The sequence below is a fragment of the Hypomesus nipponensis genome, chromosome 11, assembly GCF_054491055.1.
Source record: "Hypomesus nipponensis isolate SF chromosome 11, ASM5449105v1, whole genome shotgun sequence".
Taxonomy (NCBI): Eukaryota; Metazoa; Chordata; class Actinopteri; order Osmeriformes; family Osmeridae; genus Hypomesus; species Hypomesus nipponensis.
In genome coordinates, this window is record NC_140371.1 from 18,006,314 (window position 1) to 18,032,367 (window position 26,054).

General features: G+C 47.2%; 1 protein-coding gene across 9 annotated transcripts; it reads left to right on the forward strand.

The window, feature by feature from the left end:
* The first annotated feature begins 1,349 nt into the window (after positions 1-1,349).
* Positions 1,350-25,941, forward strand: LOC146268508 (mitogen-activated protein kinase kinase kinase kinase 3-like). 9 transcript variants are annotated; one of them, XM_084709080.1, is made up of 34 exons: positions 1,350-1,571; positions 7,155-7,212; positions 9,238-9,328; positions 9,432-9,496; positions 9,707-9,762; positions 9,892-9,939; positions 10,045-10,087; positions 10,272-10,344; positions 10,755-10,886; positions 10,982-11,044; positions 11,147-11,228; positions 11,339-11,455; positions 11,589-11,663; positions 12,645-12,723; positions 13,501-13,559; positions 13,993-14,055; positions 14,944-14,996; positions 15,594-15,632; positions 17,733-17,784; positions 18,111-18,279; positions 18,724-18,830; positions 19,022-19,063; positions 19,435-19,519; positions 19,754-19,833; positions 20,372-20,432; positions 20,684-20,860; positions 20,972-21,075; positions 21,280-21,451; positions 22,183-22,251; positions 22,357-22,449; positions 22,553-22,623; positions 22,729-22,784; positions 23,072-23,134; positions 24,085-25,941. In XM_084709080.1, exons 1-34 carry the CDS (start codon positions 1,476-1,478, stop codon positions 24,170-24,172), a joined length of 2,781 nt encoding a protein of 926 aa, XP_084565206.1. In that variant the 5' UTR covers positions 1,350-1,475; the 3' UTR covers positions 24,173-25,941. The 9 variants fall into 9 exon arrangements, with proteins under 9 accessions (XP_084565206.1, XP_084565207.1, XP_084565209.1 ...); XM_084709081.1 differs by having other exon boundaries at positions 19,025-19,063; XM_084709083.1 differs by lacking the exon at positions 23,072-23,134.
* Positions 25,942-26,054: the final 113 nt, after the last annotated feature.

Here is a 26,054-nt window from a genome sequence, read left to right on the forward strand (position 1 = left end):
GTATAGCTCTACGGGTTGCACGAGTCCTCTTTTCGAGGCTGTTTGCAAAATGAAAATGACGCGCAGACGCGCGCCTGTGGAGGAGTGCGCTTTTAAATGCCAACGCCGTCAAATTCATTCTGGATTACACCATCCCCATTAAAAGTCACTGTAGGCTATACCACAATTTGACGAATTGCGACAGACGTGTCCTCAACAAATAATGCATTTCATAAATACATTTCAAAACATTTAATGGCTATGATGATAATTACAAAACCTCTTTCTACCGGCCTCTCTTTTCAGCCACACCCACCAGAAAAACTATTGACAGGCAAGCCTATAATTAGAAAGCAATTCATGTTTCTCACGTTTTGTTTAACGAGGCAGTCTAAATCTGCATATGTGAACGAGCATGAAAGAATGATAATGCAGCGCAATTAAGGAATCCTGAAGGTAATTATTGAACGTGTTGGCATTAGCAAGAAGCAGAAATGAGTTGGTACACTTGCTATAATGTCAAGCTCACTGGATGCGTGCCTTGTGCTTGCCACGGTGTCCGTCTGCACGTCCTGCAAATCACTCTAGACTCAAGTGTTTAGTGAATGCTTCCCTTCTGTTTACCGTAAGTCATTTCAGTATGTGACGGACAGGCAGGAAGCACCATGCATTAGTCCACACTGTTGGAATCGTGCCGTGGCTGACTGATAGGCAGCTCAATATGTAAGCGGTCAATCAAGTCTCTTAGGAAAACAGACAGTAATGAGGGAGCAGGATAGTTTTAATTATGCCCCCCACCCCCACCCCCACCCGATCTATACAAATGAGGACAGGGCTTATAGGCTCAACCGATGCCTGCTTAAAATCCATGCGCAATGAGGGCCTTTGTGGTATACCTCTATTGCCCTAATGGGCAGTAAACAAAGCCGTATATGAACTCCAGAACTTTTTGTTTTTGGACACTATCACCATATAGGCATTTCTTAAGTCTGGAGGGCTGGTTTAGTCGAATTATTTTTATGTTTGTTGCTATGTATTTTTCACGTGTGTGTCAGTAAATTATGTTTTATTGTTCTGTTTTGGATACAGGGTTCCCTTTTTTGTTTCTCAATTTGATAGCCTATACATTAAGGTTAATCTAAAATACGAGAAATTCGACGGGGGGTTTGGGTTTTTTCCAAACTGGAAAACTGCAAACTGTTTCAATCAGTCATTGTCACTTGGGTCTTATTGTCAACCATAGCCATCTGCCACTGAAGTAACAACAACAGCAGTAGCCATCCCCATGCACTTTCTCTCTGCCTGCATGGCCTTTATGGAGTTGAACTACTTATCTGCGCATGCTCAGTCATTGCGCATTGGAAGCCATGTTGAAGTTTCAGTGGATGGTGGCTGAGATTTTCTGACGCTGTATGTTTTTAACGTTTGTTTTCTTCGATTCCTGTGCTGGTGTCTCAAAACATTACTCTTCGGAGCACTAAATTGGAATTCAAACGATGAATTCCAGTGTCGACCTATCTAGACGGAATCCGCAGGAGGATTTTGAGCTTATTCAACGGATAGGAAGCGGCACATACGGAGATGTCTATAAGGTAACTGCAGCAGCATTAGCAGTAGCAATTAATTAATTTCGTTACAATTGTACCAAAAAACGATAGTACGTTATACACTAGGCACACAACATGACGTAATAACAAGGAGGAAAGCAGGTGCTCTGCGCAGATCGCCAAATTACTCTTCTTCGCTGAAGTGGTGTGGAATTGTTGCTCGTTTGGACCTCTGTGCTAGATGACAGCTGGCCAGAATTCCATATCGCCATGCATGCACTCATTTAACAGATAATCGCCCTGTTGTTCTGTCCTGATGAACAACATTACGCAGCTGTAAATCACTCTTGACCATTCTGTAGCTTCGTTGTAACAGCGTAGCTTGTCTGTAACTGTGGTGATATATCTGTGGAGAATAGTGTGGTTGCATACAGTAGACAAGGCCCCGCTCTAGGCGTATGCAATGAAAGCAAGAGAAATATCTAATTATCAACTATTTAGGTCCACTATTATATCACTAGATCATATTTCAGAACCACAGTGATATATTTTGGCTGTTTTGAGAACTTACAACAATAATGAAGAGACTGAATTGCTACTCTGAAATGCGTACAGCCTAAGCAACATGACAGCCACTCACTCCTGTTTTTACGTCACCAACAATGTTGTGGAATTTAATTTGCCAGCTATGTGAGGGAGGCGTTTGACAACCAGCGAAAATTCATTAAAAAGTTGTTAATGAGATGGTAATGTCGGGGAGCCGATATTCAAACTATATTCAAATACATTGTTGGTATAAAACAATAGCGTATAGGCACAAACAGTTTGAATTTCATGATAATGCGAGATTGCCTATTTATCCCCTTTATCTCGCCACATAAATAAAAGGGAGATTGAGTAAAGTTTGAAGGCACTGTGACTCGGCCTTGCTGGTTTGTTTACCTATGACATCACCTGGGTGAAGATAGACCTGCGTGGTGTGTGTAGACTACCAAATATTCGGACCACAAAGTTATGCTTATCTCCAAGTCTGGGGTTGTTTTCTCACTTGTCCAGGGTAAGTGCATGTGAATGTGTGTGGCACAGCTGGCCAGACATTGGCCCTGGAATGCAGCAGGCTTGACTTCCTGTGTGTAAATGTGTGTTTGTGTGAGTTTGGGAACGTTTGTGTATTCATGTGGGAGTGTGTGTGTTTGTGTGAGTTTGGGAACATTTGTGTAGCCTATTAATGTCTGTGTGTGTGTGTGTGTGTGTGTGTGTTTTGGAGCTAATGAATGTTAGTTGTGGGGGTGGATGTGTGTGTGTGTGTGTGTGTGTGTGTGTGTGTGTATGTGTGTGAGAGAGAGAGATCCATTGTTTTAGATTGATGGTGTGAAGGAAGACGAAGGGTAGAAACCCCCAGACAGGCCCTCAGCTGGTCCACAATCACACAGAGCAGAACTGTCGGCAGTGGTCATCCTGTTTGGAAGGAATTGTCCAGTTTTCCTCTACTTGCTCATTACAAGAACTGGACCTTAATTCAGCTCAGGGTTTGAGTTTGCTGATTGAACCAGAAGTAGTACAGTTTTCCTCATGCATAATCTGCAGGGTTGTTTTAAGGTACTGATTGTATTAATAGTGCTGGTCTAGTCTCTGTTGTTAGAGGTCAGAAGTTCAGTAAATATTTAAAATGTTTGTTGTTTGGATTGGGATAGTACGTGGTTAGAAGAGTGTATCCCAGGGTTTCTGCTGGTGTCGTACATTCTGTATGTGTGTGTGCGCCATATTTCAGCATAACTGACAATTTCCTTCCTCTTCGTGTGGTATGCCTGTACACACATCATGTTCTAACAGTTTGACATAGCATGAGTGTGTGAAGTGTGTCACAACCATGTGCCAATCCTGAACGGAGAGGAAGACAGCCTTAGTGAACTCATTCATCACAGCTTGAAGATCATCATTCTACCCGTTTCTTATCCTGAGTCGATGAGTTTCTGTCTTTCTGTCTGTGTCTTATCACTCAGCTCAGTCAAGGGGCTGTGCATGTTTCAGACCAAAGAATCGTCTGTGGTTCTACGCAAAGGCTTTGTTTGCTCTGTCATTGAGGACTTAGGTACTACTACTACTACAACACAACATGATATATTATACACACACACACATTACATTTACATGTAGTCATTTAGCAGACGCTCTTATCCAGAGCGATCTACAGTAAGTACAGGGACATTTCCCCCCGAGGCAAGTAGGGTGAAGTGCCTTGCCCGAGGCCACAATGTCATTTGGCATGGCCGGGAATCGAACTGGCGACCTTCAGATTACCAACCCGATTTCCTAACCGCTCGGCCACTGATGTCACAGACTCCCTACACACACAAACACACACACACACACACACATGCTGCTGCTCACTCACTGACAGCCAGCATCAGCATGTTTCTGTCACACTTGTCGGGTGGCATGTGTTCTGGGGAATGTGTGTGTTAGTGTGCGTAAAAGGAATATTTGGTAAAACAGGTGGGTGAACTTAACAGCCCCCTATCACCTGTTATTGTCTCAATTCCGAGAGATTCAGCTCAGCCCATGGCGTTTTGGAGTTATGGTGTGTGCAGTCACGTCACCCGTATACGCCCTAATGTATCTGCTGCCATTCTTCAGTTTCAGCTCTGTGTTTATGGTTTAATTTCTCTCCTTTCAACGCTGTCTGGCTCACGGGAGTGTAAGGTGAAAGTTCACCCCCAGATAAGCCAGGATTTTAACACTGTCTGGAACCTCAGTGGGGAGGGAGCCAAGACTGTAACCTGGGTCTTGAACTGTGTACCCTGAGGTTATTGGCAAGCCTGTGGGTCTAATTACCACAGGTGTCTATGGTGTCCCACGCTCACCTAAGATCCAATGACCTAAGCCTTTGATTACTGACTCCATCCTGTGGTTAAACGGCCGACAGCTCACAGTATCAAACGTATGGACAAAATTCACTTTGTTTTGTGTGTACACTGTGTGTCAGTGAGAGAAAAAAATAGGAGAACATGAAAAAGGAGGGTGTAGCAAGGGGAGAGAGAGGGAGAGAGAGGGAGAGAGAGGGAGAGAGAGGGAGAGAGAGAGAGGGAGAGAGAGGGAGAGAGAGGGAGAGAGAGGGAGAGAGAGGGAGAGAGAGAGAAGGAGAGAGAGAGGGAGAGGGAGAGAGAGGGAGAGAAAGAGAGAGAAATGCCTCACCATTACGACAGTGCAAGCCATGTGTTTGAGGCACAACGTGTCAGTTCCAAGCCTCCTCCACACAGCACCATGTTAATTACCCTCCATATCGCTGTTCCCAGCTGGAAACAAACCACTGAGAAGGAATAAGGAAAAGAGAGGTAAACAAGAGGGAGATGCACTTTGAGAGAGAGGAGACAGTGGAGATTTGTAAGACTTAGACCTATAGGCTATGTCATGGTCTGACAGCACTACGGATTAGATTAACCTATCATTTACTGGCAGATCTCCCATAGCTTTATAGCGTACACACACAACTGTACCAGGTATGTGTTCCCTGGTAGAGTAGCTGCCACCAGTGTGTGTTTGTGTTGGGCTGGGGATACTCCACAGTTCCCCATACAGACACAGATACCGCTTCATAGACACACTTCATGTAAAAGATCTCTTACACACCCAATCATTTGACACACTCAAATTGTCCCCTCTCTCCAGAACCAGTGTGTCATGTGTGATGTGTCACTTCACTTGTATTGTTTTTAGGCCAGCCCTCATGCATGAATGTTCAGCTGCATCCCTCTTATTATCAACCCCCTTACTCCAGACCAAAGACTAAATCCCACTGCAGAGCTGGCACAGAGCTGCACCCAATTTGGCATACATGCCCATGACTAAGGCCTATAGGCTGCTTGGGCTTAGTTAGCATGCTAGCTGCTAACTACTACGACTAGCTTGGTTTGTACACCTCCATATCCCTAGGTCAAAGTTCTTAGCTGTGGCTTGTTTCTCCATGACTGGAGCCTGGATTTAAGGCCTGCCTTTCCCGTCCTCTCCACAGTTGCCAAAGGCTCTTTCCATGAGATCCCATTTTTTCCACAGCTGCTCTCTCGGCGTCCCAGCGTTTCCACATGCAGGGGGCCTTTTTTCCATCTGTTTCCCGCGTGCTGGCCTCATGAATATTTCAGCTCCTCAAGCTCCCTAGCTGGGCCCAGATCAGCTGTTGAAATGCCCTGGTCACCAGTTAGCCAGCCAGCCAGCAAGCACCACTGGACTTTTTTTTTCCCCACCGGCAAACACGTATATATTTAGACCAGCCCTGCTGCTCTCACTGCTAGGTGGCTGTCTGACTAGCATCGCTATTCAAAGGCACTCTTGTATTTGCAGCACAGCAAAACCTGTCAGGATGCTTGGAAAGGAACAGGTTTTATCTGCCCTGTAGGACAGCATCATCTGTCAGCATAGCATAGCATAGCATGTTGTTTATTAGCACACTTTCACTTCCTGGATTTGCATTGTCTAGCGTCTGTGTGACATTGGAGAGACCTCTGTTGTTGGTGCCCCTCGTGCCCTGGCCTGTCAGTGTGGTGGGGACATCTGGCCTTGGTGTGTGGCCACTCTCTGACACATGCCACGGGTCATCTGACACTTGTCACTTGTTCTCCTCTCTCTCGGGTCGCTCTTTGTTTTCTCTTCACGTCTCCTCACAAGGGTTTCTCTCTCTTATGCATACATTCTTTATCTCTCTCTCTCTCTCTCTCTCTCTCTCTCTCTCTCTCTCTCTCTCTCTCTCTCTCTCTCTCTCTCTCTCTCTCTCTCTCTTTAGCTCTGTCATCTGCACCACTATGTTGGAGCATGAGGATCATTTTGAGAAAGATGAATGAATGTAATTCATAAATGAATGGATACATGAATGAACAGACTAGTGAATGAAAGTGTTGAGCAAGGGGTTACCAAGGTTACAGCTGAAGATGAGATCAGTCAGCACATTAGATCGATATTGACAGGATGTGACATCATTCAGTGCCTTGGAACACCAAGATTTTCCGTGCACCGTTGCCAGCTTCTGGAACACTCTTTCATAGTCCTGTTGTCCTTGTAGTTTTGTGAACATAAGTTTGATATGGGAAACGTTGAATATCTGCCAGCTTATATACAGTACGTATGCAATATGAATGCATTATAATAATTCAACCAGGCCATGCAATGGCAGATCAAAAATCCTGTTTACACATTGCCACATTCGCACCAACACTGGAGTGTTTTCCCGAAAGTGCTGGTGTTGGTCTGTGCTGTATTACAGTACAGCCACAGGCCTGGGATGTGTCAGTAAAACGCTGTTGTTTTACATGTGTATACAAAGCCCAGGAATTAGAGTCCACTGTCCTCCTCATGGCCTGACATCACGTAACTTCTGGTTAACATTGTGTACTCACTGCGTTTCTCTCTCTCTCTCTCTCTCTCTCTCTCTCTCTCTCTCTCTCTCTCTCTCTCTCTCTCTCTCTCTCTCACCCCCCCTCTCTCTCTCTCTCTCTCTCACCCTCTCTCTCACCCCCTGTCTCTCACCCCCCCCTCTTTCTCTCTCTTTCTCTCTCTGTCTCTCTCTGTCTCTCTCTCTCTCTCTCTCTCTCTCTCTCTCTCTCTCTCTCTCTCTCTCTCTCTCTCTCTCCACTTCAGGCTCGTAATGTCAACACAGGGGAGCTTGCAGCCATTAAAGTCATTAAGTTGGAACCTGGTAAGTTTTCAACACCTCTCCACTACCGTTCATCCACTCTTCTATTTTTCTCCCTCCCTCCTGATCTCTCTGTCTTTTCCCTCTCTTCTTCCAATCCTTCATTTTTCCAAATGGCCTCTCCTACCCTTTTAGCAGAGACACCTAATCTCATTTATCTTCATCTAATCTCTTACCAGCACCAGTAGCTGAAGCCCATTATCTCTGGGACAAGTCTTCTTCTTTGAAAGAGGTAGCGTAGCTCTCCTGGTTAGCCTCTGTCAGAGTTCATCTGCCAGATATTTCAATGTGTTTCAGTTGTTTAGTGTTTTTTCCAAAGCCCAGATATGGAGGGAGTTTTTTGTTTTTCAAATTCTCTGTAGCATTCCGAGTCAGTAGCACAGCAGAGGAGCAGCCAAAAGAATGATCAGACAACCTGTGCAGACTCACTCTCTCTCGCTGGCACAGTTTGTACCTTCCTTCTCCCGGTCTAGGCTCTGCAGTAAGCACGCACTTTCAAACACTGTGTGTTTCTGTGTGTTTCTGTGTGTGTGTGTGTGTGTCAGAATCTTTTTGTATTTTCATGGCTCTTGTGAGGGAACCAAGCTTATACGTCCAATTAGTCTCAAAGGAACGAGCCAACCCATTATTTTCAAACCTGCTTGGAGATTGAGATAATGTCATGCATTGTAGTTTAAGGTCTCCTCGTTATTTTGTGTCTTTCTCTCTGTCTCTTTCTCACTCACACTCTCACTCTTTTTCACTTGCTTTGACTCTCTCTATCTCTCTTTCTCACACACACACACACACACACACACACACACACACACGCTACATGTTGGCTAGGTTCAAACACAATTTGTAAAAATCCCCTTTGATGGACAGTGTCCTACTAGATCTCCCAGACGATCACAGACTCTGGTCTGATTGGTCGAGTCTGAGAGACTTGACTGCATGCTCAATATTATCCCAATCAAAATGAAATCTCTTTTTCTCTATGCTACTCCCAGTGATTCTGTCCTCTCCTGTTGGTAAGCAGAAATAATGATGACAATGATTTATCAAGCTTCCGGCACCTTCTGGCACATGTCATTTGATTCCGAGTGCACTGAGAGACCGGATTGAGCCCAGCCACCTTGTTTACTTTGTGTACCACCGTGTTTGCCCCTTCTCATCCTGGAACTCCAGTCACATGCTATGGACAAGTCCCACCTTGCGATCGGCCCGTTTAACTACTTACAATTTCACCTCAGTCTCACGTCGATAGCAAGGAGCTATTCATATCTTTTAGATCTCAAGATGGGACTGATCCATTGGCGTTGTCCCCATCACCTTCTGTTTCTTATTTGCTGTGCTCTGCATTGTGTCGCGCCCCTGGATGACATGGGGACAGACTGAGGGATCGCCCTGAGGCCGATGTAGCAGAGGCGGTTTGGACATCAGGGGGGGGGGGGTTGAATTTTTTGTGTCCGTGCGTGGCGATTGGTCTAGCTGGCCTCCCCGTTACATCACACAGATCTACATAATTAGACATGTTGACTTTTGAGCAGTCAGCTTTGAGAGTTTTAAGCTGACACCGCTACTGAAATGAGGATCTTATTTTGCTCTTGCTGAGATCGGCTGTCTCCTCACATAAGCCTGAGTTCTTAGTCACGTTGTGGCGTTTGAAGCAGCAGCTATCCTAAAATAGCTGGATGGGAGGTGGCAGGCAGCTAGCCACCACAGTTCCAGCATCGTCTGTATATTACCCTGCAGCCAAGGAAAGGAACAGTTCACCCAAAACTCCCAAAGTGACCCATTTGCGACCTTCTCTCGAAAGCGAGGGAACACTCCATAAATCTTTTTGAAACCGTCTGTTTTTCTTTATGTACACATTTAAAGTTTGGGTGAACTTCCTCTTTGAACCCTGATTCTTCTCCAATCAGCTGTAACCATCTGCATGTGTGATGACTAGTGTTGTACCTGTGGCCTGAACCTCCCTGGTTCGATGTCCTAACGTCCCAGGACGTAACCTGTGTGTGTGTGTGTGTGTGTGTGTGTGCTTGACAGGGGAGGACTTTGCAGTGGTGCAGCAGGAGATCATCATGATGAAGGACTGTAAACACTCCAACATTGTGGCATACTTCGGAAGCTATCTCAGGTGTGTGTGTGTGTGAGAGAGAGAGTGTGTGAGAGAGAGTGAATGTTGGTGGTGGGCATGCTGGAAGGGATATTGACAGTGTATCACTGCTCTCCTCTTCCAGGAGAGATAAATTATGGATCAGTATGGAGTACTGCGGAGGAGGCTCTCTGCAAGATATCTATCACGGTAGGACACTCTCACACACACACACACACACACACATTTCTCTCACATCCACGGTCGGAGGCATAGACACCAGGTGTTTGTAGTAAACGGTTGTTACTTTGGATTGCATTTAAACTCTGCCCTATTTTCCTTCATATTTTGCTTTCTCCATCTCTCTCTCTCTCTCTCTCTCTCTCTCTCTCTCTCTATCTCTCTCTCTCCTCTCTGCAGTAACTGGCCCTCTTTCTGAGTCCCAGATTGCGTATATGTCACGAGAAACCCTTCAGGTAACTTCCACCATCTGCTGTCTGACTCTTGGGAAGCCAGGCTTGTGTACTTAGTATCTGACACGGACAGAAGCATGTGTGCAGGTCTGTCTAAATGCCCATATGTGATGGATGTGCCTGTCGTTCCAGGGTTTGTACTATCTACACAACAAAGGAAAGATGCACAGGGACATCAAGGTACAGTAAGGGCCTACTGGACCAAACTGACAGCGACTTATTCAATGTTTTGGTTGCTTGTTGTCCAATAATTCGACTGCCTCACTTTTGATTTTGAATTTATAGGGAGCAAATATTCTGTTAACGGACAACGGCTATGTGAAGCTTGGTAAGACGCTGTAGACTCGGTCACCTGCTCACCACTCACTGGTTCTGTTTCAACAACCTCTCCCACTGGTGTTCTATGAGTAGAACTGATTGTACCTTTGTTGTATCTCGTCCTACACATCCTCCTCTCTGTTCCTCCTCTCTCTTTTTCTACCCTCTTTCCCTCCCTCTCTCCTGTCCCTCAGCTGATTTCGGAGTCTCTGCCCAGATCACTGCTACGTTAGCAAAGAGGAAGTCCTTCATTGGAACGCCATACTGGTGAGAGCGGCTCTGCTGGTCCCATCCTTAGCCAGACATCTGTTGGTCACATGGGCCACACCACTCCTGATTGGTCCACTTATAACTACAGTAGCGCAGCCTTCCATCCCCACAAAATATCCGGTTATGTGACTTATGAAAAGACACTAAATTTCCACCCCCCTCTCCTTACCCCCCACTCCTCTCTCCTTACCCCCCACCGCCCTCTCCTTACCCCCACCCCCCTCTCCTTACCCCCCACCGCCCTCTCCTTACCCCTCACCGCCCTCTCCTTACCCCCCACCGCCCTCTCCTTACCCCCCACCCCCCTCTCCTTACCCCCCACCCCCCTCTCCTTACCCCCCACTCCTCTCTCCTTACCCCCCACCCCCCTGTCCTTACCCCCCACTCCTCTCTCCTTGCCACCCCAGGATGGCGCCGGAAGTGGCGGCGGTGGAGAGGAAGGGGGGCTACAACCAGCTGTGTGACATCTGGGCCGTGGGCATCACAGCCATCGAGCTGGCAGAACTACAGCCCCCCATGTTCGACCTGCACCCCATGAGGTCAGCCAGGCTGCTACGACACCCACGCACACACACACAAACTCACATGCAGTACTAAGTTAAGGGTAAACAACACTCTGTTTGTTTACTTCTAGGGCTCTGTTCTTGATGACAAAGAGCAACTTTCAACCTCCGAAATTGAAAGACAAAGTGAAGTGGTAAGGGTTTGTTTTCTCTGGGGAAACGAACAACCATGCTACCTTGGCCGAAGCCGTTTAGATACTTGACAAAGTGTCATAGCGACGTCTCATCTGTTACAGGACAAATAACTTCCACCACTTTGTCAAGATGTCGCTGACGAAAAACCCAAAGAAAAGGCCAACAGCTGAAAAGCTCTTACAGGTAACATCATCTTACAGTCCTTTTACCAGCCATTCGCACAGATGAATGTCATGTTAAAATGGCCTCCTCGCAAGCTGTGACCTCACATCCTCTTCCTGTGACACCTCCAGCACCCGTTCGTGTCCCAGCCCCTCAGTCGGACCCTGGCCATTGAGCTGCTGGACAAGTCCAACAACCCAGACCACACCACCTTTAACGACTTTGACGACGATGACCCCGAACCAGAGGTACGCTGGCCCGTGACCCTGAAGGGATGCAGTGTCGACATGTCACCAGAGCGCACAAATAGGAGAGGAACTCCTGGGCCTCCTGTAGATCTGTCTCTTATTCTTCCTCCCAACTCCTCCTCCTCTTCCTCAGTTTAAGTATAGAGGTCACTTCCTTCCCATCAGCCCCGGGGCTCGGCGGGCGCCTCGGTTCGCGGCGCGTAAAAAGGTACCGGTGTGACCGAGGCTATGGCTGCACCTGGCCCTGTATGACCAGTAGTGTTGCTACCCACTACCAGTATGACCAGTAGTGTTGCTACCCACTACCAGTATGACCAGTAGTGTTGCTACCCACTACCAGTATGACCAGTAGTGTTGCTACCCACTACCAGTATGACCAGTAACAAGGACAGAGGTCTGTGTGCGTCACAGACCTGACTGATTAGGGCACCTCGTTCAGCCTATTGGCTGGACTGATGATGGACTGACTGGAGCTCGCTCACTCCCTTCCTGCTTGAGGAGAACTCCAGGTGTCTTCTCTGGAAGTCTCGGGCTCCCTGTGTTCTGCATGAGTTAACCTCCTGGTTAGGGTTGCCATGGCATAGCGGCCTGTTTGCGGTGTGCTCGACGACGCGTCTTGTTGTTGCCGTGGAAAGGATGTGCTTGCTGGAACTTGTGAAGTCCTCAATGCAGGTGTACATGAAGACCTCTGTTTCTCAGTTGTGTCCAACTGTAGTTGAAGTGCTGATCTAAGATCTGTTGAGTGGTCAGACATGTTATCTACTCTCATGATATTGGCTGAACTTAGATCAGCTCTCCTTCTTCAAAGGAGCCTGATTGATACAGACTCAGACTGGTGTCAAACCCAGGAACCAGTACCCACAGGAAGCTTCTAGTTTTGCCTTCCTACAGCAGAGTCACATAAAGGAGCTTTTGTGGGTCTGTTGGCACATATGATTATTCAGTTATGTGTGATATGTCTGTGTGTGTGTTCTATTGTGTGTGTGTGTGTTCTATTGTGTGTATGTGTGTGTGTGATATAATGTGTGTGTCAGTGTGTGTGTGATATATTGTGTGTATATGTGTGTTATATTGTGTGTGTGTGTGTTCTATTGTGTGTATGTGTGTGTGTGATATAATGTGTGTGTCAGTGTGTGTGTGATATATTGTGTGTATATGTGTGTTATATTGTGTGTTTGTTTGTTGACAGTCTCCCGTCTCTGTTCCTCATCGGATCCGCTCAACCAGCAGAAGCGCCAGAGAGGGAAAGACACTGTCTGAGATTAACTGTAAGTGTGTGTGTGTGTGTGTGTGTGTGTGCATTGCAGCCTACATTAGATAATCATGTGTATGTTTGAGTTGCCAGTAATCCTGCAAGGTTGATATTTACGTTGGCTACTGTATAATCTGCTCTACTGCTTCCAGACTGTGTTTGGCACACAGACACACACTTATCTCTCCCTCGCTCTCTTTATATCTCCCTCTCTATCTCTTTCCCCTCTCACCTTCTTCTCTCCCTCCCTGTCTCTATGAATCGCTCTCTGTCTCCTTCTCCCTCTCTCTTTTCTCTCTCTCTCTCCCTCCCCTTCTTTCTGTCTCTCTCTCCCTTCTCTCACCGTCCCTCTCTCTCTCTCTCTCACCGTCTCTCTCTTTCTGTCTCTGTCTCTCTCTCTCACCGTCTCTCTGTCTCTCTCTCTCACCGTCTCTCTGTCTCTCTCTCACCGTCTCTCTGTCTCTGTCTCTCTCTGTCTCTGTCTCTCTCTCACTGTCTCTCTGTCTCTCTCTGTCTCTGTCTCTCTCTCACCGTCTCTGTCTCTGTCTCTCACCGTCTCTCTGTCTCTGTCTCTCTCTCTCACCGTCTCTCTGTCTCTGTCTCTCTCTGTCTCTGTCTCTCTTTCACCGTCTCTCTGTCTCTGTCTCTCTCTGTCTCTGTCTCTCTCTCACCGTCTCTCTGTCTCTGTCTCTGTCTGTCTCTGTCTCTCTCTCACCGTCTCTGTCTCTGTCTCTCTCTCTCTCTGTCTCTGTCTCTCTCTCTCACCGTCTCTCTCTCTCTCTCTCTCTCTCAGTTGGCCAGGTAAAGTTTGATCCACCGCTGAGGAAGGAGACAGAGCCTCATCATGAGACTGTGAGTCATCTAATGTACCCCACTGTTACTCTGTGTGTGTGTGCGCGCGTGTGTGTGTGCGTGTGTATTTGTGTGTGTGTGTAACACCTATAGACACCCCATCTGTTCCAGTCACCCCTCGCTGACACTGGTGCAGTTCAAATCACCATAACAGCATGTGTAATGCTCACACTCACGGGCCTTTCAAGAAGTCTTCCCCGTCCACGATTGGTTGTTTTAACCCTTTTCCCCAAACCGGTGCCTTGTCATTGGTTAACTTGACTTTAACACAATGACAGAGAATCAGGCGTGCGGTTCAAACACAGCATGACTCCTTCTCCTCTCCTCTACACTCTCATCCCTCCTTCCTTCCCTCTGTTTTCATCCTTCTCTCCTGCCCTTTCTAATGATGATTGTATTAACCTTGAGTCTCTCTCACCACGCCGCTGACCAGCTCCACTCAGAGCCTTATGTGGACTGTGCAGCGGAATTGTACTACACTGCAAGATCTAACCTGGTATTTCCACCTAGCTCTCTCTCTATCTGTCTTTCTGTCCATTTCTGTTGCTTGTCTGTCTGTCTCTCTCTCCATCTCTCAGTCTCTCCATTTCTCTCTCTTTGTTGTCTCTCCAGTTCTGTCTGTTTTTGTCTGGCTCTTCCTCTCTCCAGTTCTCTGTCTGTCTCGTGGTCTCTCTCTCTCTCCGGGTTTCTCCTTCCCGTGCATTGGAACACTTCTGTCGTTCGCCCTCGTCATTCCAGCTCCCCACGTGGTTCCATGTCCTGCTGTATGTCGTCTGTGCGCTCGCGTTCGCTTCTGTTTGATTTCGTCCTTGTCGCTGGAAGCTGCCTGTGCCTTATTTGCAGTTTTTTTTATGTCGTCGGCATGGTGATCTCCTTCCTGTGTCCACAGCAGGATGTTCAGCTGGGTCTTATCCTCTTCCACTATCAGGAAGCTAAGCGTGTGGATGGATACATAGATATATAGAGGGATAGTGTGATAGAGGGAACTGACTAGAGGGTGGGGTAGAGGTTTAGTGAAGTATTTGTTTCCATGTGTCCCAGCCTATAGCCTAATGCAGGGATGAACTGAGGTTTAAGGAAAGATCACTGTGTTCTAAGATGGGAAAATCAGGATGACCCTGGAGAAGCTATCTGTTGTATCAGCCAGTGGCACATCACACACACACACACACACACAGTCTCTCTCCACAGAATGCTGCGTTTCTGTCAGAAATCTGTATTTATTTGTGTGCTTTTTATATGTCATTGCTAATGTAGTTGATGTCAATATTTCATACGACTGCGACTGCCATGGTGCCTTTTGCCGTGGAAGTATACTGTATGTGTGGGTGTTCTGGAGTTAAAGAACAGGTCATGTGACTGGTTCTGTGTGTGTCTCATCTAGGACCTTCAACTGGAGTATGGGCAAGAATCACCAAACCTACTGGGAGAGAAAAAGTAAGCCACCCGTCCCCTCCTCTCCTGTTCCCTTCTCCTCTCCTCATTTCTCCTGTTTCCCTCTCTTTCTCCCCTCCTCTCCTGACCTGTGCTAGCGGCCATGCCGTGTTAGCGTTAGCTAGCCTAGCTGACAGGGGGGGTGGTGCGTGGCGATGTCCTGTAGAGAGAGACATCTGACGTGTCTGATCATTTATTCATGACAACCTCTCCTGGAACGACGCCTCTGAAGTGCCCAGTAAGCAGGGTGTGTGTGTGTGTGTGTGTGTGTGCGTGAACATGTGCACTCCCTGCATATATACTTATGTAGGTGCATGCATGGCAGTTTTGGCGCTTCTGCAGTGAGGAGTCTACACAAAGTGTTATACTGCCAATGTGCTCTGCACTGTGCTTTCAGACTGAGTCTCAGTTGGGTCCCCTGTTTCTGTGTCCAGCTGTGTTTTAGAGAACGATTTAGATCCTGCAGATGAACCTAACCTTTCCTCATATCCTGGATGACTGTTGTTGCTAAAGAGAGAGAGAGTTGACAGTCTCTCTCTCCTCCTCTCTCTTCCTTTCCTTTCCACCTCTCTCTCGTTCGTTTCACTCGTTCGACGACAGGAGCCTTCTCAAGTCAGTGGAGGAGGAGCTCCAGCAGAGGTGAGTTCAGGCCACACCCCCTGGAGGAATCCACCTGCAAAAGCTCAGGCTCTGATTCGCTGACGTGCCCCTAACCCATGCCCACACCATCAGCCAATCGGCGGCAATGCAGAACTAATGCAGCCAATCAGTGTCATGCAAAACTAACCCCTGACCACTGCTGGCAAATCACAGAGTCCGACCTGCTGTATTGTTTTGTTGCTGTTTGATGCTGGCTATAGCAGGACGTCAGTCCACCTCAGCTGAGCATGGCTTATTGGCTTACACCCAATTAATTACACAGACTTAAGAAGTGGCCTTAATTGAGAAGACAAGACCGGAGTGTAGTCTGTAGCTCTTGAGTGTAACTTTCTTTTTTTATGAATGTAAATTATTAATAAACAGTTTAGTTTCCACAGCGATGTTGTAGACTATTTGCAATTCTAGCGTAATTCTAGTGTTCATTTAGCTTTAGCTCCTACAGTCATGCTAGCTGATACAGTACATTATCTACAATGCCTCTTATTCTGCTCAGGTAGTTTGGAGACATACTTATTAGCTCTTTTAGATCCATTGCAATAGTGCTTTTTAACTCAGCCTATTTAGTTCCATCCCAAATGGACCCCTAGACCCTGCACCCCACTTCTATACAGTTCGACAGCTCGGACAATAGGACAGATGTAAGCAACACCACGGTGACTCGACAAATCTGTCCGTATTGTTTACATCTGTCCCGTGTGTCGGATGCAAGAGGCGGAGGGTGTAGAGATGGGACTGGGAATTTGCTGTGACCAGCCCCTCTGAGCCCTTTGCCCCTCCCTATCTTCATCTCCTCAGGGGCCATGTGGCACATTTAGAGGATGATGATGAGGATGATGATGGTGGTGGTGATGATGATGATGATGAAACTCAACAGTAAGTCCGACCCTGTGTCCGGTCTAGCCACTTTCTCGTTCGCTCTCGATCTCTCTTTCCGTCTCTTTCTCTCTCGGAGGAGGAGGAGGGGGGATGAGGAGTGGGGATGAGGAGGAAGGCTTGTCGGAGACTTCCCCTCTGCGGTTTCATCCACGCATCTTCATGCTGCATGTCACACCATCGCCGTGCCCTCTAGACCTGGGCACGCCACACCTCTCTGGCCGCTTTTGCTGCTTGGGGTGCACTTGATAGCCAGTTCCGGTGGCCTCCCCAGATCGGAATTGGGGTCTCAAATCAAACACACCCCAAGTATGTCCAGTGTCTGAGGCGTGTGTCCCACCCAGGTCTGCTGCCCTCTTGTAGCCCTGTGTTCTTGTCACTCTGTCCTGCCCTGTAGCTCTGTCTACCACCTGTCCTACAGCTCAGCTCTGAGACAGACAGATGCCCCTCCTAACCCTCCCTCTCCCCAGCCTCTCTGCCTGTCCTGCCTGACCTTGCGCCGCTCATCCCAGTCATCCTCATGCCTCATGCCTGCTGACCTCAGCCTGTGTGTGTGTGTGTGTGTGTGTTGTTATTACTGTTTCATACCGTTGCAGTTTTTTTTACACTTTGTCGCTAACTGTTCATTCCTGGGGTCAAACCCATCCGTGAAGTCCTTCTATCTTGTTGGCCACCATGTCTGGGGCCACATGTTTCCTTCGTTTAATTGGTGGGTCTGTGTCCATGTCTATCATGATTGGCTTGTATCTATGTCAGTCATGATGTGTCACACACAGTTGATGGACTGTGTTCTACAGTCTGAACCAATTAGATTAGACTATTAGACATAACAGAGCTTAGACATGTTAGCATTGTTTCAGTGTCTTGTTTCGTTTGGGAGGTTGTCTGATTGACACGTAGCATTATTAATGTTCACCCATTTGTTTTCTATTTTGATGTCTTGTGTGTTTTGAAAGCCGGGTCCTTTTCTTAGCACAATGACAAGGCTTTGTCCATCTTCCACTGAAGATGTCTGAATCTTGGATTAGGACTGGTCTGTTTCTTGGGAACAGATCCTGGATGTGACCCTGTTACTTCAACCATCCCCGTCCTGTGCTCACTGTCTCTGACATATTGTCCATCACAGTTGCTGTATGAGAAAAAACAGCCAGAGAATCTCTGACAGTCATTAATCAATCTAATACCATTCGACTTTCATCATTCCAGCAAATCCAGTACCATCATGAGGCCCAAAGTCCCGCCCCCACTGCCTCCAAAGGTAAGCGTCGACCAATGAAATCTGGCTGATTGGAATTTCTTCCTGTCAGCTGACTATAGTCTGTGACTCCAGAATACTCTAGTCTGGAGATGCCTCAAGTGCAAGTTTGTTTTGATTGTTTCGTGAAAATTTAGAGCCTTTTTTATTGATGTTTACATCTCGGCTTTCCCTCCCTCCCTCCCTCCCTCCCTCCCTCCCTCCCTCCCTCCCTCCCTCCCTCCCTCCCTCCCTCCCTCCCTCCCTCCCTCCCTCCCTCCCTCCCTCCCTCCCTCCCTCCCTCCCTCCCTCCCCACCTCCCCCCCTCCCCCCTCCCTCCCCACCTCCAGCCCAAATCCCTCTGCACTCCCCAGGAGAGCCCTGCCCATGGAGATGACGAAGGAGAGGGAGGGACCATCAAGCGCTGTCCCCCGGTCTCCGAGAGCCCCGCCAGGCCCTCCCACGTCCCTCCGCGCCCCCCGCCCCCCCGCCTGCCCCCCCACAGACGCAGCAGTCTAGGTAACGAGCTCACGGCCGGCCAGGGCGGAGCCGAGCCCGAGGGGGATGATGGGAGCTTTAGGCATTTCTGGGAGTGGCTCCACGCTCCGCACACAGACGAGGAGCTGGAGGAGGTGAAGGAGTTGGAGGAGGAGTTGGAGGAGGAGGAAGAGAGTAAGCTCGGCTGAGTTGGTAGAAACTCCCCCAGCGTAACCCCTCCCTGATTGGTTGTTAGTCCAATCCATAACATCTCATTCTCTAATTTCACCATTATCGTGTTGATCACAGCAACATTGATTGCCTCGTAGATTCAGTCCATCCTTGATGGACTGCTTTTTGTTTATTCGTACTAAGCATTTTGTAAACGCATCAATTGTAAACATGCATACCATACACGCCCCAAACACACTTAGGCATAGTCTTTCTGTGGTGTCGTATGTGTCATGTTGATGTGTTCGTACACAGGGAACGGCTTGAACTCCCAGCAGAACGGAGAGAGGAACAGTGCACCAGAGAGACAGTGTACAATGCCCCCTAGTGTCCCCATACGGAAAGACAAGAAGGACATGCCGGTAATGCAGTCTCTCCTCCTTCCATCTGGAACTGCATTCAACATCTATAACACACTATCTTCTTTGCTCTTACCTACGTCCGAGAAGTTCTCCGTGGTCGGAGCAGAGCAGAACAAGGCCTGCGTGGTTTGTTCGTCTTGTTGAAGGTTTTCATGCCAGGTTTCTTTGTCTGTTCTCTGCTTTCTTCCCAGAAGCCGATGAGCAATGGTCTTCCTCCAACGCCCAAGGTCCATGTGAGTACCGTCCCTGTTCTGCTCAGATGTAGGAGATGAAAACAGTTCAAAAACACAGTCATCCAAAACATGCACTCCCTCCCCCATCAGAGCTTGTGGTTTGTGCCGGCAGGTTCTACAAGCTTATTTATTCCTTAAGTATCAGGCCTGCCACAGCATCACTCTCTCTCTCTCTCTCTCGTTCTGTCTCTCTCTTTTTCTCTCTCGTTCAGTCTCTCTCTTTTTCTCTGTCTCTCTGTCGCTGTCTCTCTGTCGCTGTCTCTCTCTTAGTATAGTACCCCCCTCTCTCTGTCTCTGCTTTAAAAGATCATTGGCTAAAGCAGGTCACCATTCTTCACAAGGTTTTAACTGTCTGTTTCTACTCTGGCCAGATGGGGGCGTGTTTCTCTAAGGTGTTCAACGGCTGCCCTCTGAAAATCCACTGTGCCACATCCTGGATCAATCCCGACACAAGAGGTATGGCAGGAAATCAGTTCTGATTGGCCAGATAAGGCTGGGTGCCCTTGAACCTATACTAGAGTTCATGGGATTTAATCACTTTACTGTGAGGGACCATGCCTGGTCTATCCAGTCTGTTTCTATCTACATAATACATGTTTCTGGGACCTGATGTGTTTAAGGTCAACTTAGTTGGCTGATGTTGAGTGGAGATATCACTAACTGTCGGTACTTTGTGTTTGTGTGTTCCAGACCAGTATTTGATATTCGGTGCTGAAGAGGGGATCTACACTCTAAACTTGAACGAGCTGCATGAGACCTCCATGGAGCAGGTGTGTTGGGCATGAAACAGTATGATCTACACACACACACACCTGGATACAAATGGAGTTCAAACTTTTCTGGCACAGCTGAATAGATGTATCTGAATGCTGTCCAAGATAATAATGTGGTTCTGGGTTCTCTCTCTGTCTCTCGCTGCCTCTCTTGCTCCATCTCCCTCTCTCTCTCTTGCTCTATCTCCCTCTCCTTCTCTTGCTCTATCTCCCTCTCTCTCTCTCTTGCTCTATCTCCTTCTCTCTCTCTTGCTCTATCTCCCTCTCCCTCTCTTGCTCTATCTCCCTCTCCCTCTCTTGCTCTATCTCCCTCTCCCTCTCTTGCTCTATCTCCCTCTCTCTCTTGCTCTCTCTCCCTCTCCCTCTCTCTTGCTCCCTCTCTCTCTTGCTCTCTCTCTCTCTTGCTCTCTCTCTCTCTTGCTCTTTCACCCTCTCTCTCTTGCTCTTTCTCTCTCTCTCACCCTCTCTCTCTCTCACCCTCTCTCTCTCTCTCTCTCTCTCTCTCTCTCTCTCTCTGTCTGTCTCTCCCTCCCAGCTTTTCCCTCGGAGGTGCACATGGCTGTACGTCATGAACAACTGTCTCCTCTCCATATCTGGTAAGACTACTTCTGGACGACTTTGCACTTTATATGTGTTGTTTCCTTTCAGGTCTGGGATGGCCCAACTTCAATTATTTAAGCTACAGTCAGGCAAAGAATATGCTGACTGCTTTTTTTCTGAAATGCCAGCTTAGCCTGTGAGCCACTTTCAGAGGCATTCTGTACATTTGGGTCATTTTTGATCCTAAGAAGGCTTAGAAATGTTAGTGAAATGTTCCGCTTGGTTTGACGATAATTGTTGTTTACAGGGAAAGCCTCTCAGCTTTACTCCCATAACTTGGCTGGCCTCTTTGAGCACGCCAGACAGATGCAGAAACTTCCGGTGGCCATTCCCACACACAAACTCCCCGACAAGATGATTCCCAGGAAGTACGCAGTATCCAATAAGATTCCAGACACCAAAGGGTGCCAAAAGTGCTGCGTAGGTAGGTGCTCCGGAAGGAGGAAGTGATCTGAACCAGAGAGCTGAAGCACAGCCGATTAGGACTGCGAGTTTCAGAGTGTGTTGATGATGTTTGTTCCTTTGTGGTCACCAGTGAGGAACCCGTACACGGGTCATAAATATCTCTGTGGAGCGTTCCAATCCAGTGTGGTCCTTCTGGAGTGGGTGGAGCCTATGCAGAAGTTCATGCTTATCAAGGTCAGTGTCTGATTGTGTGGACCAAAGCTTTCTCAATACTCTTTGGATTTCCTTTTCTACTTTCTCCTTATGAGGATGTCAACTATGTTCTACTGCTCCAATATGCTAGAGTGCTCAGTCACTTCAGAGTCACCTCTCCCATCTCTGTACTCCATGCTTTTACTCACATGCTGACAAATGCTACACCCCCCTTCCTCTTTCTAGAACATCGACTTCCCGCTGCCGTGTCCTCTGGAGGTATTTGAGATGCTGGTGGTCCCAGAACACCAGTACCCCCTCATCTGTGTCGCGGTCAGCAAAGGCACCGAGATCAGCCAAGTGGTCAGCTTCGGCACGGTCAACCCCAACTCCACCTCCTCCTGGTTCACAGAGGCCGGTCAGTACACACCCACACAGACATGGTGATGATGGTGATGGTTATGATGATAGTGATGGTTATGATGATAGTGATGGTTATGATGATAGTGATGGTTATGATGATAGTGATGGTTATGATGATAGTGATGGTTATGATGATGGTGATGGTTATGATGATAGTGATGGTTATGATGATGGTGATGGTTATGATGATAGTGATGGTTATGATGATGGTGATGGTTATGATGATGGTGATGGTTATGATGATGGTGATGGTTATGATGGTGGTGGTTCTGATTATGATGATAGTGATGGTTATGATTATGATGGTGGTGGTGATGGTTATGATTATGATGGTGGTGGTGATGGTTATGATTATGATGGTGGTGGTTATGAATATGATGGTGGTTATGATGGTGGTGGTGATGGTTATGATGGTGGTGGTGATGGTTATGATTATGATGGTGGTGGTTATGGTTATGATGGTGGTGTGATGGTTATGATTATGATGGTGGTGGTTATGGTTATGATGGTGGTGGTGATGGTTATGATTATGATGGTGGTGGTTATGGTTATGATAGTGGTGTGATGGTTATGATTATGATGGTGGTGGTTATGGTTATGATGGTGGTGGTTATGGTTATGATGGTGGTGGTTATGATTATGAAGATGGTGGTGATGGTTATGGTTATGATGGTGGTGGTGATGACAATGATCTTGACGTGGTTCCCCTCCTCTCCTGTTGTCCAGACACGCCCCAGACGTGTGTGATCCATGTGACCCAGCTGGAGAGAGACACCATTCTGGTCTGCCTCGACCGTAAGTCCTCCTTCTTTTTTCTTACACAGACATTATGGAAAGGTGTCACGTTCTAGTATTCTCTATTTCTACGCTTACAGTGTCCTCCCTCTCTTTCCCTCTCAGGGTGTATAAAGATCGTGAACCTCCAGGGCAGGTTGAAGTCCAGCAGGAAACTATCTGCTGAGCTCACCTTCAACTTCCAGATCGAGGCCATAGGTGAGTCTCCTGTGTGTTGACCGAAAGGATTGTTGGGTGTTTACTGAACACACCAGTGACATTCATAGGTGTGTGTCTAATTCCCATTGGTGGTTCTCTGCAGTGTGTCTCCAAGACAGCGTTCTGGCTTTCTGGAGGCATGGTATGCAGGGGAGGAGTTTCAAGACAAACGAGGTAAGCTATGTGCGTGCGTGTGTGTGTGTGGGTAAGTGAGTGGTAGTTTATGTGCGTGTTTGTCTGTGAATAAGCTCTCCTTTATATTTCCTGTCCACCCTCCAGATCACTCAGGAGATCTCAGACAACACCAGGATCTTCAGATTGCTGGGATCTGACAGGTGAGGAGGGATCTGTTCCAAGATCGCCTCAGAAACACAATCTGTCGCGCATTCACACAAACATCCCTTTTTTGCACTGTTGATAACCTGAATGACAAAGGCACCGCACTGCAGTTTGCTCCCATGTAACCTTAATCTAATACCCATTTTCACGAGTGATTTTATGACTTTGTATTAACCATGTTTATCAAGATGCAGCCTTGAACAGGGGCCAGGAGTCTGGTTGTGAGTTTGTGTGTGCATGTTTGTGTGTTTTAACCGCCCCTTAATGTTTTGAACGGCTGAAGTCTAGGACAGAATACAGGCACAGAGGGGCAGACAGGGCGCGAGGCAGCAGGCAGTCAGCCCAGGTAGATCACTCACTCCTGGATCACTCACTGGGACCTATCTCTGGTCTGTGGTCCTCAACACTGTGTGTGTGAGAGTGAGAGAGTGAGAGAGTGAGAGAGTGAGAGAGAGTGAGAGAGTGAGCGAGAGAGAGAGAGTGAGAGAGTGAGAGAGTGAGAGAGTGAGAGAGTGAGAGAGTGAGAGAGTGAGTGAGAGAGTTAGAGAGTGAGAGAGTGAGAGAGAGAGAGAGAGTGAGAGAGTGAGCGAGAGAGAGAGAGTGAGAGAGTGAGAGAGTGAGAGAGTGAGAGAGTGAGCGAGAGAGCGAGAGAGCGAGAGAGCGAGAGAGCGAGAGAGCGAGAGTGCGAGAGTGCGAGAGTGCGAGAGTGCGAGAGAGCGAGAGAGCGAGAGAGCGAGAGAGCGAGAGAGTGTGAGTGAGAGAGAGTGAGTGAGTGAGTGTGCGAGAGAGTGAGAGTGCGAGAGAGTGAGAGTGCGAGAGAGCGAGAGAGTGAGAGAGTGAGAGAGTGAGAGAGTGAGAGAGCGAGAGTGCGAGAGAGCGAGAGTGCGAGAGTGCGAGAGAGCGAGAGAGCGAGAGTGCGAGAGAGCGAGAGTGCGAGAGAGCGAGTGAGGTGAGTGAGGTGAGTGAGGTGAGTGAGTGAGTGAGTGAGTGAGTGAGTGAGTGAGTGAGTGAGTGAGTGAGTGAGTGAGAGAGAGGTCATCAATACGTAGTAAAATTGTATATTCCTCTCTGAGGCGACAGCAAACTCTGGACATCGTATGTCTAACAAGCTTGTGGGTGGTTGGATGACTACCATTGGACTCTACAGCTGGGCGTGTTGCTTTATTAACAACAGCACTGTCTCACTCTGGGATCTTTATGTTCCAACTGTAACTGTTTCTTCCCTGTTATCCGATGTTGGGTGTCTCCACTGCATAGTCCAGTGTAGAGTCTGACCATGGTGTGTGTGTGTTCCAGGGTGGTGGTTCTGGAGAGCAGGCCGACAGACAACCCCATGGCCCACAGCAACCTCTACATCCTGGCTGGCCATGAGAACAGCTATTGAGCCATGCCCACCTCCACCTGCCTGCCACCACACTGCATCATGGGCAGTGGAGTCCACAACTGACAACTACAACACTACTACAGCTACTGCTTTAGCTTCACAAGAGACGGGTTCACGTCAAAAACCTGCCTTTGTACTTACTTTTAACTCCAACTTTTTATTTATTGTGGCATGTAACTAAGACGACCCAGAAGACTTTTATAAGTGATTTCATTTTAAGAGAAACGAAAACAAAAGTGTTGCCACCACTGCTAGAATCTTAGCCCACCACACAAGTGCTTAATTTACCTCTATTTAAATGTTGTAAATATAAATGTAGTATTTTTGTGCAAAGAGAGGCCCTGGATACTCAGGGGTTTGGACACTAAGGACTGCAGGAGACTGAGGCCAGGCCGTGTAGATAGGATGTGTGAATAGGCCTTCTGTACAGTTATGGAAACACACGGGGGGGGGGGGGGGATGATGTCATAGAGCTGTGCATAGCAGGTGGGGACTTCCTGGTTCTGTGACACAAGACAAGGAAATCCATTTATACCTTCATGGTTTGGCTTATCCAGACAATGTCCAGAAACAACCCTCATCCCAACCCAACAACCTAGATGTGATATTGCTCATAGAGGAGGGTTGGAAGTCATGATTGAGGTTGTTGTTTATTCCGTTTTTCCCTCTGATTGGCTGGCGGGGGCTTCCATCATTGCGTACATCTATCAAGTCCTCTCAGATCTACTGTAGGGTCTAGTGGGTGTGAGTCTGGTTGGGTTTTCTCAGGCTTGGACCGAGCAGCACAGGAAGCACCTCTGGTCATTTCATAATGCATGCATCATCAGCCCAAATATGGTAACGTCCTGTCAGTTTGCTTTGACAAAACATCAACTGGGAAATTTCTGTTCTAACTTGATGCGATAAACCTTACATTTTTAAACACTTTTAATCGCAAACTACTTTCTATTCTTGATTTTATGTTGGTTTTTTTTTAATACTGTGGCATCACTGGTGTTAAAATATGCACAAAAGGTATTTGGAGAAAATTCACTTAACAAATGTGACTTTGTTGTATGTAACTGTGTATGTGAGTGAGTAAACTAGCAATATCCATACACGTGCGTGTATGAAACGTCATACATGCCCAGTACATGCATATAGCTAGATATGTATATGCAGTATGTGTATATGAGTCTACGCATGTATGTACACGTCTTTACAAGCTGTGACACAAGTTAGCATTAGAATAGCAGAAAGGAACTGAACGCTACAAGCTCAGCGTTACCGAGACGATGTCACAAGCTCCACCGGGTGAGAGATGTCAACGGTCGGACTCCGAACACGCTCCAGTGGTACCGTCGTCTTTCGAATCACGCGAGTTCACCTTGTAGTCCTCATCGACAATGTTTGATCATGACAGAGAACTAAAAAGAAACATTCCTTACTACAGGGCTGGGTGAATTCAAGTAAATATGAATGTTACATTTAAATGTAATGCCAAAATATGTGTTCATCTATGGCCAAAATTAGTTGGGTGTCTACCTCGTGCAATGTTCTAGACTATAAAGAAGACAACTAAATTGTGTAAAAGCCTGCAGTGTACTACTTAAAGTAAGTTTAAGAACACTACTGCTTTCCTTCATGTTGGTTATGATTTTCTGTTCACAGTGAGCATGTGTCAGGATCGTGGACATACTAAATCTTTCTGTTTTGCAGCATTACCATTTTCACATTGCAATGCACATTGTTCTATGTATATAGTGTAAAATAAAAAAATGTTGGATTTACATACTGTATAATTTCCTATATTTTGTTTCAAATGTGTAACAGATTTATGAAACAGGTTAACACAATAAAAATAAGGAAATAAACTCAGCTGACATCTTTGTCTTTTATGAAA

What these genes read in the sequence shown, in the direction of transcription:
- LOC146268508 (XM_084709080.1), top strand. Translation starts at nt 1,476, where the DNA reads ATGAATTCCAGTGTCGACCTATCTAGACGGAATCCGCAGGAGGATTTT. An exon ending in TCTGCAAGATATCTATCACG is followed by an intron (nt 9,497 to 9,706) that starts GTAGGACACTCT and finishes TCCTCTCTGCAG; the next exon opens with TAACTGGCCCTCTTTCTGAG. An exon ending in AGATGCACAGGGACATCAAG is followed by an intron (nt 9,940 to 10,044) that starts GTACAGTAAGGG and finishes TTGAATTTATAG; the next exon opens with GGAGCAAATATTCTGTTAAC.